Source organism: Cheilinus undulatus, linkage group 4 (assembly GCF_018320785.1).
Source record: "Cheilinus undulatus linkage group 4, ASM1832078v1, whole genome shotgun sequence".
Taxonomy (NCBI): domain Eukaryota; kingdom Metazoa; phylum Chordata; class Actinopteri; order Labriformes; family Labridae; genus Cheilinus; species Cheilinus undulatus.
Window position 1 is genome coordinate 25047298 of NC_054868.1, and position 17313 is coordinate 25064610.

Genomic DNA, 17313 nt, shown 5'->3' on the forward strand with positions numbered 1-17313 from the left:
TCCAGGGGAGTCTACTATACACTGCCTGTCCCCTGCAGTCTTTAGTTAATGGGTTCTCCCAGCAACAGCAGACATATCAGGGATTAACCCTGTCTTGGCCTGTCTGTCAGCATGTCTGTCTGCATAATACAGCTGAGGGACCTATATACTGTGTGGATTAAAGAATTTCTGTTGTCAGCCGAAAATGTCTGGATAAAAATTTCTGGCTTAATATGGAATAAAATTAGATGGAGAAATTCCACATAATGCAGAGGATAAGTGAGTGAAGGAAAAATCTTAAATGCAATAGGATACTTGGCAGTGTGCCAGCAGCTTGTAGCCGTTTTCAGTCGTGGTCCCTGTATTCATAATCTGCACAATACAATGGTCCTTGTGAAAAATCAAATAGATCTGTTCATAAGTGGCATCTAGTGTAAGGGAGATTAAAGAAAATTTGTGGCCTTTACCAAGTTTGATGTAATGTCTCTTTGGTATTAATGAATGATCAAGACATATCGAATGAGTCATGTGCAGGGACCGTCTGAACGTATCCACTGGGCAAATCACATTATTATCCCCTGTCGTACCCTTCAGTGTAATTTCACCTACTGTTGTTTTCTAATATGACTTGTCTGACATCACCATTAATGTCAAGTCAAGTGTCTGTCATATGATCTTTTTTTTAGAGAGACTTTTTTGTTTGTACTACATTTTCTAAATATTCAAGTTGGCCTGTAAAGATTAGGTGTATTTTTGTCTGGAAAAATATGGAAGCACACCTCCAGGGTGCGTAATGGTGTAAAACAGGCAGTCTTACCATTGTTAACCATTTCAAGGCCTGTGCTAATCAGCAAAGAAAGCAAAACAAACACAAATAGATATATACATATATCCATACACACTGCACATTGCCTCTAGAACTGCATGGCAGCACCTGTGACCATTTGGGTTTAAAGCAGTTTTTGGTAGGGTTGCACAGTATACCAATACTAGAAAAGTAGCGCAATACCATGTGTTTTCAGTATCAACACTTTCTGACTGACAGTGTTTTAATCAGAGTGGCTTGAAGGCTGCACACTGTGTGCGTCTGGTCTGCAGCCACAGCGCGCCCTGGCTCCTCTCTCGCTCCCAGTGTGTCTGTGAAGTTAGACGGATAGACATGGCTGAGAGAAGTGCGCTAAATTCTTAGATGTGCATGGCTGTGTTCAACTATGCCACAACCAATCTTCAGGACAGTGGGGGTCCCCGGTCTTCATCACCATTATTTTAGGGGTCGCAGCCTGAAAAGTTTGGGAACCTCTGGGCTAAACAATGGGGTCACAGAGCATGAATATATATATATATATATATATATATATATATATATATATATATATATGTTGATGTTAACTGTAAATCTGGCAGGATTATGAACCTGCTCACTACAGCACTACAGTGCTTTAAAGAAGCTGTCACACCAATGACTCAGTACACCTCTGTGTGCTCTACTCAACACATTTTCTAGTTTTCCATTTAGTCAAATTATACTTAAGAATTATACATGAGCACAGGGCAGGCTCTCTCTAAAGTTGTTGAATCTACATATGAAACCTAAATATTAAATTGCAATAATTTATCCATCTCCACCCCCCCACCCCCCACAGACAAACAAACAGATGCCAGCAAAATCAACTTCATAAATATATTTATTCTATTAAGAGAGAACACTGGCGTGTTAAACGTTGAAAATATTATTTTAAGTCAATTAAAAAAAAACTAAAAATATTAAGTTCCATGTTCTGTCATCAGTTATTCCATTAGTTTTATGAAGTTTTAGGTTTTGCCACGGTATCATTTCAGTATCAGTTTTGAGATACTTTAGGCAGGTATCGTATTGAGGTCATAATTTTGGTATCGTGACGACACTAGTTTGTGGCACTTTCTAAAATTGTTCCCTCCTGTCTAGATCTGTGTTTGTGCTTGTATTTAGTCTTAGATGTATGCCACTTTGAACATGAACATCTGTTAAATGAAATTGTATCTGGGCATGCGTGTTTTTGTATCAGAGGAGAGAAGTCAACACAGAGCCAAGGGGAGTTAGTGGTGTGGAGAGACTGACAACAAACAGCACTGGATCTGTCAAATACGCAGTGCTTCAGATTTAAATAGGGAGACGCTGTCAAACTAAACGCAGTAATCTTTAAAATACGCCACAAGATGATGCTGACATTATGGCAGGAGCAGTACAACATATCACCAAAGACATGGCCCCAGTAGGTGTTGCTGAAAAGCCAGGATTTAAAAATCTTGTAGACACTCAATCCAAAGTATGATTTTCCTGAGCATGATCATTTTGTTGAAAACTCTGTGCCAGAGTTGTTGTTAAATGTCAGAGGAGATGGCCCACCAGCTAACAAATGTGCTCCACTTCCTTATCTCAGCCTAACAGTTCATAACAACGACAACTGGGAGGTAAAACGTTTGTGCCTCCAAATTTGCTTTTTTTTTCCAGATGATCACGCAGGAGAGCTCCTTGCACAAGGTCTGAAAGACACTCTCATGTCATGAAACTTGTAAGAAACTCGTCCAGTGTGCATAAGCACAGATAACAGGACCAATGTAAATAAAGCTGTGAGCCTGAATGGGTAGACAGGACTGTAGTGTTTTGGACATCAGTTGCATCCTGTGATTGGTGAGTTTTTGTATAGTTTTGTTTCACCCTTTATGATCTGTATATTAATTCTTATAATTAACAATAGTAGGCATAACAGAGAAAACATTTCATTCATGATTTTCCATATGCTATAAAAGACAGAGTATTTCATGATTTATGTTTTTTTTTTTTTTTTTTGCTGCAGGCCTGTCTTCCCATTATTTATCTTCATTTGTAAAAGGTTGTGAGTGAGGTATATTCAAAATAAGAAAGTGTGCTAAATTTAATGTGGTTTTGATTTTTTTTTAAACCCTTCATAGAAATTCAGTAGAAGACTTTATTTTAATCATCATACTAGTGTCATATTATGCTCTAAGGGCCAAATTAAACATTTATACTGTATCTTAGAGATTTCTAAATATTGCGATATATATCATGTATCACGATATAGTCCAAATATATCGGAATAATAATTTTAGGCCATATCTCCGAGCCCTAATTGATATTGGCACCAAGATGTTTTGTTATTATAACTTAATATAAAATTTCTAAAAATCTTCTCAAGTAACACAAAGTAGTTAGTTTCTTATAAAATCAAAGCTCAGTCCAATAAGAGTGCATTCAAAGAAGTCTTTCTGTGCTTGGCTCTGCATTAGTATCATTTGTGATTACCTGTCAGTTAACATGTTTTTTCCTTTCTTTCTATAGACATACTCCGGTCTCTTCTGTGTGGTTATAAACCCATACAAAAACCTGCCCATCTACTCAGACAACATCATTGAGATGTACAGGGGCAAAAAGAGACACGAAATGCCACCTCACATCTATGCCATCTCAGAGTCTGCATACAGATGCATGCTACAAGGTAAGTCTAACAGAAACTGCTGCATGTGTTCAATTTTCATTTTGTTTTAATTTATATGTATTACATAACGACTGTATTGTCACTTTTCTAAGTACACATTTACTCCTGTGTGTGCTGTATGTATGTGAGAGAGAAAGTGAGAAAAAATGTTTACATCTTAGTAGAAAAAGTCAAATTATTGTGTTACCCTGACTAAAACTGGACTTTAACATATTCATTACATAATCATTGTGGTTTGATTAAAATCATTCTAAATCAAATTTGTTAACACCACACTAACACATCTGGATAATGCTGTTGGAGTTTGGTCTACTTTTGCATGTATACACCTCACTTGGACAAGACTACATTAGGAGTTCTGTGCATGCTATGTTTGGCATTGACCTGGATGTTGAACAGCACAAATGATGAGCAAGAGTTGTGTCGTCCCCTGTGTTGATCTCATTTGTATCAAAAGTAAAGAATAGAGTTTGTACGGAATGTACTGAGCTGAAAAGTCTCTCCATGCTTTCACCATTCAATTTATAACAAAGGAGGTGCCAGCTAACTTGTTAACTTGTTTGCAAAACCAACAAGAGGAGGTCCATAGTAGCTAGCTGAAAGGTGTCATATCACCACCTACCCTAGTTTAAGCAGGCAAAATTCATCATTACACTGTGCATGGATACTGGTACGAAGACAATAGTCCAGTGAAATTGCCTAACTCAGGGTTTTTCCTAGCTCATATTGAGGCAAAGGTGGTACCATTCTGATCATGCACACATATGTGCGTCTGTACTGCTCTCTCAGCTGGCTCAAACACTTTTTGCAAGGAAAGTATTTTGTATTCTAGTACAGTGTTTCTCATAGGATTATAGGAGACTTTGGCTGGGGGACTGCAAACTTATAGGGGGGTCCAGAGGCATGCTCCCCCATGACAGAAATGTGTACATTTTAAAGTTAATAACATCTATCTAGTGCACTTTAAGAGCAAAATTAAGAGGCTTCATCTATGAAAAGGTTTTTCTCCTTAAACAATTTCGTGCTCTTGTAATACTTAAACCAGAGATGCATCCATTAAAATTCGATCAGCCTACAGCATAGACCTTATGAAAATGTTACTTAAATGTGGGGAATGAGACTATGGCATGGGAGATTAGATTGTGGCCAGGAAACTCGCGGTTCTTCTTTTCTGCTTCTTTGGCAGATTTGACAGCGACTCCAGGTGCACCTTTGCTGATACAGCACTGCCACATTGGCGTAATACCGCAATCGGCATTGAAAATGACATCCACCCAGTGATGTGCTTGTCAGAAATAAACAGTTTCCATGAGCTGGGGGCAGCATGAAATTTTCTGGAAGTGGCTGCCTCAGAAGTTTACATGCAGCAAAACCCTGCAATTTTATTATGCATGTAAATGTACTGAGAAATTAACAGAGATTAACATGAAAATTTGTAGAAAACCCATGTATCACTTGCCTTCCTGTTAATTATATTGCATACATTTCATACAGACACTCTTGCAAATGGTGCCTGGTCCTAAAGAATGCCAAGTACCTAATGCCTGTACAGCATAAAAAACAGTTTCACCTAAGGGCCTGCAGCACATTCAGTATCTTTGATTGCCAAGCTATAAAAATACCTGTCTCAAATTAAGCCATACAAGTACAGCCAGTGCCTCAGCTGACTTTTTAAATTTCCCATATCTTACCACTTTACTCATGTGGAGTTCCTTTTTTAGTAAAAGTGGCCATTAATTAGGTTTTAATTCATATTAGACCTTTGTATTTCTAAGCAAAGGCTGTCCACTCAGAATGATGTCTTCAAAGATCCTTCCCTGTTAGATGGCAACAGTCCAAGCTCTATGAGCAGTGACTTACTGGGATCAGACCAGCAAGAACAGAGAGGGTGACCCCATTGTGCTCAACAATAGGTCCTTTGTGTTATTGCAAGGGCCGACCAGTGGGGGTGGTGACAAACTGGACAGTCCTGTCAGTCCTTTTAGCCTTTTCTTTCCACATGTTTATACACAGAGGGAAGTTCAGGATACGTCAACAAGTAGCTTGATGATCCCGTCATTGTCTTTATACAGAATTACAGTCAGGAATCACAACTGCACAGCAGTAAGATTGCTCTGTTTCTTTATCTAAAATTATCTGAGCTGTATTTCAAAGGTGCTTGTTTCCATGTTGATTGAATGATCATATTTCCTTAAGTCTGATTATGTAAATTGCAGAAACATAGTTTTAGTAGTTGCTCTGTTGCAGTTAGTGGAGCTCTACAAACTTGTCATTAAGGCCAGTTAGTTTTTTGTTGTTCTTCACACCCTCTGTTCACTTCACACATGTTTCTACATGAGTAGACATAAATACATGGGGGGCAGGGCAGAGGGACCTGTCTAATAGAGTTGTGTTGATTCCAACATATTTCTGCATTTATTATATTTCTCAAAGCAGTGACCTCTGCCCTCGAGCTGTTCAAAGTGCTGCATTAATGTGTTTGACAGTATAACAAGCATGGTCAGTAATTTTTAATGCACTGCTACTCCAACCCATTTTCTGTCATGGTCGTATAAGAATTAAGAGTGTTGTGGTAGGAAAGGAGGTTTGTAGGTTGGAGATTAGTGGAGGCCAGCTGCTGTTCAGCTGTGGCCCTGAGCATTTCAACAACCTGGTTAATGTAGTAAGTGAATTTCCAGCCGTTAAGATTAGCACTGTGTTTTTTTCCCCTCTTCTTTCTTTTGAAGTTAGGAATAAAATCACTTGAAATATTAGCACAAATGCAGATGCATCATATTTCTCTAATTTTCCCACATAATCTACTTCACAAACACACACCTGCCCCTCTCTCAAACATCACAAGCAGGTTTTGCCTATATCTGATTGCTTCAGTGACAGACAGCATGATGTTTCGCATGTACTGGAAAAAAACAAATTCCCAGTTCATTCATAACATACTTGTAGCTATCAAAAGAATAACAGCATATTTTAATACATCATAAATCAAAAAGTATTACTCTTAATGTCAATTACTATTTACACAAATGCACTCAATGTTGGTTACAATGGTGCCATGAAGAAATAGGGCTCAGGTAGGGATGTGACGAGACACTTATGTCACGAGATGAGACGAGATGAGATTTCACACTTTTTTATCAATTTCGGAAAAAGAAATACATGGGTGGATAATAATATGTCCTTTATACAATTGAAAGTCATACTTACAATGCATTCAGGTCTACTCAAAAATGTTTGAACTAAGTACTGAATAGGCTATCAATGCTTCCAAAGACTATGTTTTTTCTAACATTGTCTCAAACTGTACATTTTAATGCTCTTCAAAATCAAACTTTTCATTTTAACAGTCTAAAAAATCTTTAATTTACTACACTATGCACTAATCCCTACAATTACAATAATCATTTTTAATAATATTAAAAACAGTATAACATTATACTTGATTACAAATAATAAAAAATTTGGATTATTTTAAAAGTACTTCAAGCACTGTTTACAATAGACTGAAATGTACAGAGCTGCATCAGTAAAATCAAACTATTTCTCATCCTCTTTAAGGACATCCATATTTAAAACACTAAAAAGAAATATTTCTGTCAATAACACGTTTGCTGTAATTTAAAGAAATAGATTTATCTTATTGTTTTGTGGTCTTTTTTTCTCATATGAGCTTTGACAGTGTTGGATACGACGCACAGATGAGCGTGTGTGTTAATGTGTGTGTGTTTGTGAGCGAGTGTGTCTCTCTGCTCTGTCTGCTGTCAGACAGCAAACAAGGTGCGTTTAACTGGAGCTATAACTTGCTTTTTGGAGCTACTCTATGGCACTCATACAGAGTTTGTTTTGCTAAGTTTACTGCTGCAGCATGCAGACCCGTTTTGCTGCTCATGTTAAGCTTCTGATTGATGATATGCACAGCCAACAGCTGATGGATGACATGATGAAGCAGTGACTCAAAGTTACAAAGTCACAAATAGGGGCACTACGAGCATGTCTGCGCGCATCCACAAACTGAATAAACTCTGTATTCTCCTCATGGAGAAGGCACAGGCTTTCCCCAGCAGCATTTTATCAGTCTTTTATGGCATGCTTTAGTCTGTTACACTGTGTGTAATTCTGTCATGTTGGCTGTAACGGACGTGACACATCAGAGAATTTTAGATATTTTGTGTTTGAAGGATGTCTCTAAAACAATGCATTTAGCAGCTATCCCACAAGCCCGTTGTGCACCAAAGCCTGAGGTGCATGAAGGTGTGAGGGCCCCATCAGTGCTGTCTGCAGCCCTAGTTTTCGATGAAATTAACATGCACTATTTTTGAAAAACATGGGATACAGTATTACTGTTTTGCCCATTCATATAGGCATTATTATTAATTGTGATTTAAAAAAAATAAATTTATAACAGAGATTATGATTTTTGCAATAGCCTTATTGATCAGGTCTCCATATTGGCCAGCCTAGTCCTAGTTATCTCACATGGTTTTATCAGATTCAATGATGATTGTCAGACCTCCTACACACCATATTTAGAATTTGTAGCTTTAGTTACCATATGAACAAGTATGACAGATAGATTGTTGCCTCTTATTTATGACCTTTGAAGCTGAACACATTGGTAAATCACATTTACAGCTGAAGGGTGTCCAAACCTGGCAGGGATGTGTTAATTACCTCAGTCTTGCTGTAAAGCCAGTCACAGCCTCGATGGGAGGTTAAATGAGGTGTTACCAAACAAAGACGGGGTGTGTAACAGACCACTAGAACTCACTGCACATCTGTCATTGATTACTGCTCCAGATACTTTACATAATTGCCCTCGTTGCGTTGCCAGTGTGAACTCACTGACGTACAAGAAGCTAAATTTATCAGATCTGTAAATCTGTTGTAAGAAAATGCTGATGCTCACTGGAATAAAATGTGTAAAAGGATCAATCATTTTAGCAGTTGTGATGCATTCCAGTGCTGGAAGTGGATCAACTGCATTGAGAGTGTCTAGAGGTGAGGTTATGAAACAGGAGTTTTTTGTTCCTCTGAAAACGGCGAGAGCCCCTCCAATTCTTCAGTCACTTCTTGCTGTTTAATCAGGGTGTAAGGTCAAGTCCAGCTGTATTCATCTCGTCTAAGGGAAAGTGTCCTGAATCACTGTCTTGGTCCATTTTATCAGCAATGAATAAAGCGACTCATCTCCCATCAGCAGCATTAACAAAACTGATAAAAAGATTAAACTACTTTTTTAATGAGATAAGATAAGATATTCCCTCATTAGACCCACAAGGGGAAATTTCTAATTTACAACAGCAAGAGTGGTGTAAACAAAGCACAAAGGAAGACACACAGAATAATAAATAGTAAGAAGAGCATGCAATTAGGACGACGATGATGATGATGATGGTGATGATTTACTCATGTTCCATTTATTGTTACCTGTTCTGTCAGGAAAATGTTATGCTGAACAGCTAACAGTTTCAGCAAACTCAGGCATACCTTGCACCAATGAGGTCCATAGCAAACAGTAATGACTTTGATGCCCTTTTGAACTTGAGCCTCGGCCTCCTGAGCACACTGATCATTTTAAGTACTCATGAAATCAGGTATTCTTTGTAAAAGACAAAGCTAAATATCTTACATTTTTTAGAGATGCCACATGATAATAAGTCAAAGTTTTACGATCACTGTGACTTAGTAATTTAATGAGGTTGCTCTATTTTTTTCTACCAAGACCACTGAACTTGATCTGATTCCAATCCATTCCCAAACTGTAACTGGAATGCAGTATACTAAAACATGTACCCGGTAACATCTGTTTGACCTTTAAATGATCCAAGGGGTAAAAAAATCTGTGAGCCCTGACCAAAGATACAATGCCTGTTGTCTTAGTGGGTAAGATTGTTCAGTGTCAATATCCAGTTAGTACGGATGGGTACCTTTCATATTTGAACCGGTATGGTACAGATTCCCAGTACCTGGGAACTGGTACCAGTACACAACACTACCCATTTTCAGTACTTTGGTGTTTAAATATGGAGTAATAAATGTTATTTCGTTTTTAAAATTACCTCAAAACCCTGAATTTGAGATATTTATTTCTCAATATCCAAACACTATCAAATATCAAATATATCAAAACAACATCAAACACCTTTTGTAATGTAATATCATAAGTGTTTTTTACAAATTACTCCAACGTAGAAAACATAAACTACTATAACTACCCAGTGGGTTATCTTCATATTGCACAAATCAAAACCCAGCCCCACTACATCCTATTCCTCTAATTTCCCCTCTTGGAAAAACATGCACTGGGTCCTTGGGGGGCGAATAAAGGTGCCTTCACACTAGGGGCCCGGTCCTGGATCCAAGGGCTCTTGAGCGGACACGATTCAAGTGGACTCTGGCATGGTTCAGATGAGATGTGAATGCAACCGTACTCGGGACAGAGCGTCCTATCAGCTTTATGACGTCATCGTAAAAATTAAACTTCTTTCAACAGCGCTGCAGTTTGTTCACATTTTTCCTCAATAAAGAGTGAAAATCATCAGAATCCAGTCAATAAAGGGTCCTTTGTGACTCGCAGATGAACTCAAGTTGGAGTCAGTGAGAGGAGATGCAAAGGCATTAAAAGTCTCCGGTCACCTCAGTGACTGCTGTATCTGCGCAGTGCAAGCCCATTTCATCCTCTGAGCTGCACGTAAATGTGCAGATATGAAGAGCAAAGTTGCTGGCATCTTAAGAGTGATTTTAAATCCTCCAAGGCTGCGCGGTTCGATGTTGCCAGTGTGAAAGCAAGCCAGCAGGGGAACGGGGAGGGGAAGGAATTGCGCCGTGCTGCGGTTTGAAACAACTGGGCCTAATGTGAAAGCACCCGAAGTTTAAAACAAATGAACAATAGAGTATGGAGTCAACTTAAATAAATAAATGTATTTAGTTAGTTGTAGTTAGTTAGTTTTACAAACTAATATATAAAAAACTACAAATGAAAGTATATAAACTACTTCTTCTAACATGAACTACATGTACTGCACATTGTATTGCAGTTCTTCAACAAAACTAACATGTCAACTTTCTCAGGTAGGAATAGAGCCCACTCCACACTCATCAATCATGCAGCCATCCACTAGAGGAGGGAGAAATAATCGATTCTTAGATGCATCGTGATTTGGAGGTGGAAGATTCTGAATCTGTTCATAAATGTCTAATAATGGTTTGTAATTTAAATATTTAACACTGTGGAATAGGAGGAACAAAAAGGTGGAACTCTGACACGCAGTGTGTAACAGCAAGATTTAGATTACCAGTGGTTCATCTGTGAAAAGGGACATTGTTATGTTTCGGATATGTTACAAGGAAAAGATGCTGCTACCTGTGGTTCAGTGCAATTGTAAATTTCCAGTTTACACACATCTTCCATTGGAGGATGGTGGACATTTAATTTATCTCTATTTTTCTAAATACAAATGCAATTTTTTATTATGTTTGACACAGTGAGAACAACAGAAATGTAAAAAAAACAACAAAAAACAAATGGAGACAAGTGCATCAATAATCGATTATGAATGGAATCTTGAGCTGCCTGAAGATTCCCATCTCTACCATCCACACAAAAGCATTTAAGAGCCTTAATCCAACAAAACATCACACACCTGAACCTTGCACACTGGGTCTGATACGTTTTATTTGTATTCACTGCAAAAATTCATAGAATTTGGCAAATGGTTTCATTCTGCTTGGTAAATAGTTGTTGTGAAGCCTAATGAATGGCAATTAGTGATCCCACATTTTCCTTGATTCATTGTTGCTGTCTAAAAACAAAAAAAAAACAAAAAAACAAAACAAAAAAAAAAACAAAAAAAAAAAAAAAAACAAAAAAACAAAAAAAAAAAAAACTACATAAACAACGTATATTTTAGGTACTCTGCCTTAAACTCTACACGGCAGCACTTGCGTCCAATTGAACCTGAAGCACTTGATGGCACTTACTGATGTTGTTTCTTCTTGTCTAGATCATTGCTTGTGTTGTTCTTGCTCTCAAATGTACGTCGCTTTGGAGAAAAGCGTCTGCTAAATGACATTGTAACATTGTAACATTGTAAAATAAGCTGTGAGGACATGCCTGCAGCTCTGTCACTCCTTCAAAATCACTCTGGATCAGTCCATCCTGACAAAGCACATCATAGGGCACCAGCTGTGCCAAGTTGGAGAGAAGGAGTGCAACTTCTAGGACACACTCACACTAAGCACGACGCCCGATCTAACTTGGGCGTCGTTTGTCGTGCTTTGTACAGGGGGGTACGAAGGCTGACCACGGCCCGACTACCACCTGACGACCTACTCCTGACTGGTCGGAAGGATTTCTGGCATGTTTGATATTTTGGTCGTCGACTCCAGACACATCACAGTAAGAGCAGAAACGTGAGCAGAATAAACAGCTTCGGGGGATTGTTTTCCTTTGTCTGTTAGATGACGTCCTAAATTACCATGACAATGGCTAGAATGACATTCTGATGCACACCAGCTATGATAAAGGAAATAACTGGGCCTGAAATACTCCTACCCGTGGACCTGCAGCTGACACAGAGGTGATGCTGTGTGTGTGTGTGTGTGTGAGACAGAGAGAGATAGCGGGACAGATAGAGGGGGAAGAGAGAGAGAATATTACTGGAAACACTTCACTCTTGGCGTGTGAGACTTTTTAAAGAGGAAGCTTTCTGAAGCAGTCCGTCCCAATTTCAATCACACAGTGTGAGCACTCAGGTTGTGCATGACCGTCAGATCGTACAGTGTGAACACACAACTCGTGCACAATGGTTATGCATCGTAAACAATTCAATCACACAGTATGAGATGACATTTTGCCACGACTGTCATATTGTTGGCTTGAAATCGCACAGTGTATGCCTGGCTTTAGGTGGCTGAGAGAACCAACCTATGCCTTTATCTGGTGTATTTCCATGGTTGATATCCACATGAGAAACAGTGATTTGATCTGAATCCTCAATCATCATGCTGCTTCCTCAGATTAGAAGTATTGCTGTGATAAGCCTTGCACTTCACGTCACTAATATTGCATCGCGTTTTGAGAAGTGGAGCCATACCTTCGACCTCTTCCTATCAGCCATACTTGTTTTGTTGATTCATTAAGCTGCTACTGATGTCGTTACTGTCGTTCGTGCAATGCTGCGATCTGGTCCAGCATATAAAATTGACTACTCTTCCACTCTATCCCAGTCACAAGGATGTGTTAGGTACCGAAACATGGTACTGTTTGATTTTACCTGAATCATACTCGGGAGTACCAATGGAATTCGGTCGGTACCTATGAAGTTACAGAATTTGGAACCAAACCCCCCCCCCCCCCCCCCAAACACTTCTCAAAGGATCAGTCGTGGATTTACTATGGAAATGCCTTCTTGCTGAAATCACCAAGCATGAAATGATGTGCAGTAGACCTCAGTTTATATGAGTTAGCCTCTTAAGGTCCCAGATATGTCGAACTTCTTCATGTGGTTATTTTTCTTTTCATCAGGAACTTGGAGAAAGATAGAGAATCATTATAAAATAATATGAGCAAGAGAAGATTTATTTCTTCCCTGTCACTCTTGTTACTCTTTTCCCTCTTAAACATATCAGCTTTGGTATGCCTTATTTTCCTTTTGGTGCTCTATGAGTTTCCATTGGCTTCCACAGTGCCTGTCACCACTGATTTATTTTACACCTGCTGTATTTGAATAATAACAGATTTCCTTTACAAGTTTTTAGCCGAATTTTTATTATTCAATTGGCATGAATACCTGGAATAAAATCTAAATCAGTTGTCAGTGTTGGTCAAACACAGTTATACTCCTTACTGGTTTTCAGTACAGGCTTTCCTTCTTCTGCTCCCCTTTGGAAACCAAATATTTTGGATCCAATCTGCATTTGTTTCCATCTCTCAGTCTTTAGCTGAAATCTCAGCTCTGCTGTTTATGCCTACAGCAGAGGCCCTGAAATGGATGGTTAAAATGACTGACTGCTTTGACTTTTAAAAATATTTTTGACTGAAACTTCTGTGAATGTTTCCAGTCCCTTTTTGTCCATAGTAAATAACTTTTCTTAAAAGTGTGGAAGATGAGAGACAAAACTTGATATTGCGATTTATTTACACAGCACAATCTGGGCATAAAGCCAGGTGCAGAGTTCAAAGAGGTTGGATTAAGTTGCTCAGTTATACCTTCTGTGTTTTGGGCTTAACATGAAACCAGTTAATGGTACCATCAGCTCACATCACCAGTAAGAGCCTGCAGGCTGCTGATACACTATATTGCCAAAAGTATTCACTCACCCATACAAAGAATTGAAATCAGGTGTTACAGTCACTTTCATGGCCACAGGTGTATAAAATCAAGCACCTAGGCATGCAGACTGTTTCTACAAACATTTGTGAAAGAAGGGTCGCTCTCAGGAGCTCAGTGAATTCCAGCGTGGTACTGTGATAGGATGCCACCTGGGCAACAGGTCCAGTCATGAAATTTCCTCACTCCTAAATATTCCACAGTCAACTGTCAGTGGTTTTATAACACAGTGGAAGCGACTGGGAATGACGGCAACTCAGTCACCAGCTGGTAGACCACGTTAAATGACTGGGGGGGTCAGCGGATGCTGAGGCGCATAGTGCGCAGAGGTCGCCAACTTTCTGCAGAGTCAATCACTACAGACCTCCAAACTTCATGTGGCCTTCAGATTAGCTCAAGAACAGTGCATAGAGAGCTTCATGGAATGGGTTTCCATGGCCGAGCAGCTGCATCCAAGCCATACATCACCGAGTGCAATGCAAAGCGTTGGATGCAGTGGTGTAAAGCATGTAGCCACTGGACTCTAGAGCGATGGAGAAGAGTACTCTGGAGTGACGTATCGTGCTTCTCCATCTGGCAATCTGATAGACAAGTCTGGGTTTGGCGGTTGCCAGGAGAACAGTACTCTGAATGAACTCTGAGTGCTTCAGCCTACCAAGAGATTTTGGACAATTCCATGCTCCCAACTTTGTGGGAACAGTTTGGGGATGGCCCCTTCCTGTTCCAACATGACTGTGCACCAGTGCACAAAGCAAGGTCCATAAAGACATGGATGAGAGAGTTTGGTGTGGATGAACTTGACTGGCCTGCACAGAGTCCTGACCTCAACCCGGTAGAACACCTTTGGGATGAATTAAAGCAGAGACTGAGAGCCAGGTCTTCTCATCCAACATCAGTGTGGGACTTCACAAATGTGCTTCTGGAAGAATGGTCGTCTGGAGGCGGGAATATTTTAACCCCACCTTGTCAGTGTTTTGAACTGTTAGACTGAGATAAGGCTCCATAGTTGTAGAGAAGTGGATCACATTTTCCGTTGCTGGGCCGTCTTCTCTCGAACATGTATAACTCTGGTAGGGAGTTTTCAGCAAAAAGTTTGCACCCAGGCAAATCACATATTCTGGGTGGAGTGTCTTTATGATATTTTTAAATCCTGGCTTTTCAACATCACTGGGCTCATGTCTTTAGCAACGTGCTGTCATCTTGCGGCGTATTTTAACAAATACCTTGTGAGTTTGACCTAGGGCTGGGCAATTATTGCAAAAATCATAATTACGATTAATTGAACTCTTTTCCTTGATTACGGTTATTGAACAGTTATTCCACCTCAGACAAGGTTTGTGCTGTAAATATTTGTATTATTTTAAAACAAATAACTGAAATTTTGTATATTTTAAAGCTTAATGCATCAATTTTGTGTCCTTTCACAACAAAATTATGAGGCTTAATCTATAAAATACTGTTCTCTTTAAACAGTTTTGTGCCCTTGTAGTAATTAAACCAGTGGTGCTGCTTCCAGTTTGACTGGTCTTTTTCAAATGAATTTTCCTGGTTTTACCTCCTGATAAAGATTTAAGAGGAAACTGATTTTTTTTCCTTAAAAACTGTCATTGAAATTAGTTACTGACATTGACTGAGTTACAATTGAGCCTCAACAAGGATAATATACCAAAAACTACCACAGACTGTTGTTTTTTAGAAAAACTAACTTTTCCTAAAAAAACAAAAAGTCACAAAAATGATCATTCCTTTTAATGATCATATTCCTTGTTGCAATAATAAAGATAATGTTTTACATTTTAATCTGTGTCTATTATTAAAATACTGTGATCACAGAGGGTTAATTATTTTAATCATAGCTCAATTAATGCTATCTGTTTTTTTTGGTGTTTTTCACAAAATTAAACTAACATAAACTCGTCTTACCTCCCCCCTGTACCCGACCCCTTCATAGGCATCTTCCTTGGCTACACACACAGCAGCTTACCAGTTTTGCTTACTTTCTCCCTCTGTGTTTGTGTTTCACTTTAGTGTTATTATCTGTTGCCTTTTTATATTAAATCACCTTTCAATGAATGCTGTCATTATTTGTTTTCACCTGTGAGTTGATTTAAAACAGCTGATCTGCGCGAGGAAGTTTGATGTTTATTAATTCACGATCAGAACCAGCGCGGTAACTTAACAGAGTTTCATCATACATTCACAAATTAAGGAATGGCAGAAGTTGATGTTTAACAGGAGAGGTACACTTACAGGAGAGACATGATGAAAGTCTCTGTGGACAGAGAGGCAGAGCAAGCGACCACTGCGCACTTACTGACTGATCACAGATGGCACCGATCTCCATAACTAGATATTTTTGGGGTTAAGTTGCAAATGTGTGACGCCCAGATATGATTATGTTTGGTCAACGCTGTATACTTATTGCCCTGATCATATGTATCATACAGCCACTGGCCTGATGTGCAGAGGGAGAGAGAGAAACGCTCAAAATGAGCCCCCCCCTCACCACCCCGCAGTTTTGAGATTCACCTCACCTAGCGCTTAGCATTGGATGGGGTGGTGTCACATGACTGCCTCTCACGTAGTGTGCTTCTATGGTGCATTAATAGAGGGACTTACTAGGGGACAAAACCAAGATAACCGACACGGCAGGTTTATGTCAGTTATTGGTTCTCAATGTCAGTTTTATTTTTCAAATAATCCCCCAGCAGTAGTTCAACCTCTTCCTTTTCAAAGTTGAATGACTGCTGGATGACAGACAAAGCGCTGTTTCTTGTTGTCCGTCTCTGAACGCAGCTAACTCACCACTACGCTGCTCTGCTATCTTCCTCTCCCTTGCTTCTCTCGCCACTGATACAAAAGCGCGCATGTGCGGAGAAGTTTTCTGGATGGGCAGGGCAGAGAGAGAGCTCTCTACTGCTCTCTGGGACAATGGGAGAAGCGCAACTCCAGTGAGAAATTCACACTGACGGCTCAAAACTTCCAAATAATTTATACTCGATGTTTACGTTATAGTCATTTTATACATTGTGCGTGGCAAAAACCAGGATACATCAAGTATACTCAATATCTTGCCTAGCCTTAAGTGGATGTATGCCAGTCTTTCTAAGACGTCCACTCAGACTGTGTCTGTCTGTTGCATATGAACACAATAAGATTTCTTTTGTTTTTGGCATGGTGCCTTTTCAAGTGGCAGCTTAAACCCTTTCTGAGGCTTAAATATAGTGTGTAAACTGGGAAAGAACCCTTGGTTTTAACTTGATTTTACAAGCTTTGAGCATTGCAAACTTATTTCATTTTTGCCTTTTCTGAAAAAGTTATGCTGTTGTATACAAATAAAAATGATTAATGCCTTCAAAAGATAACTAGTATGTTCAGAAATGCTATGTTGAAGATTCCTTTCTCTGATTAAAAATAAAAACAAAAAACACTTGGGTGAATCTTGAAAAAAACTTAAAATTTCACGGGGGGGGGGGCTAATAATTTTATCCTCAACTGTGCCAATCAGATGA

General features: G+C 39.1%; 1 protein-coding gene across 4 annotated transcripts in view; it reads left to right on the plus strand.

Moving 5' to 3' along the window:
• Window positions 1-17313, plus strand: part of LOC121508069 (myosin-10-like) — an 88589-nt gene that overhangs the window by 14872 nt on the left and 56404 nt on the right. For all 4 annotated transcript variants that reach the window (XM_041784568.1, XM_041784570.1, XM_041784569.1 and 1 more), the window contains exon 3: window positions 3320-3476. In XM_041784568.1, the coding sequence (XP_041640502.1) occupies window positions 3320-3476 (157 nt within the window). The remainder of the gene's footprint in view (window positions 1-3319; window positions 3477-17313) is intronic.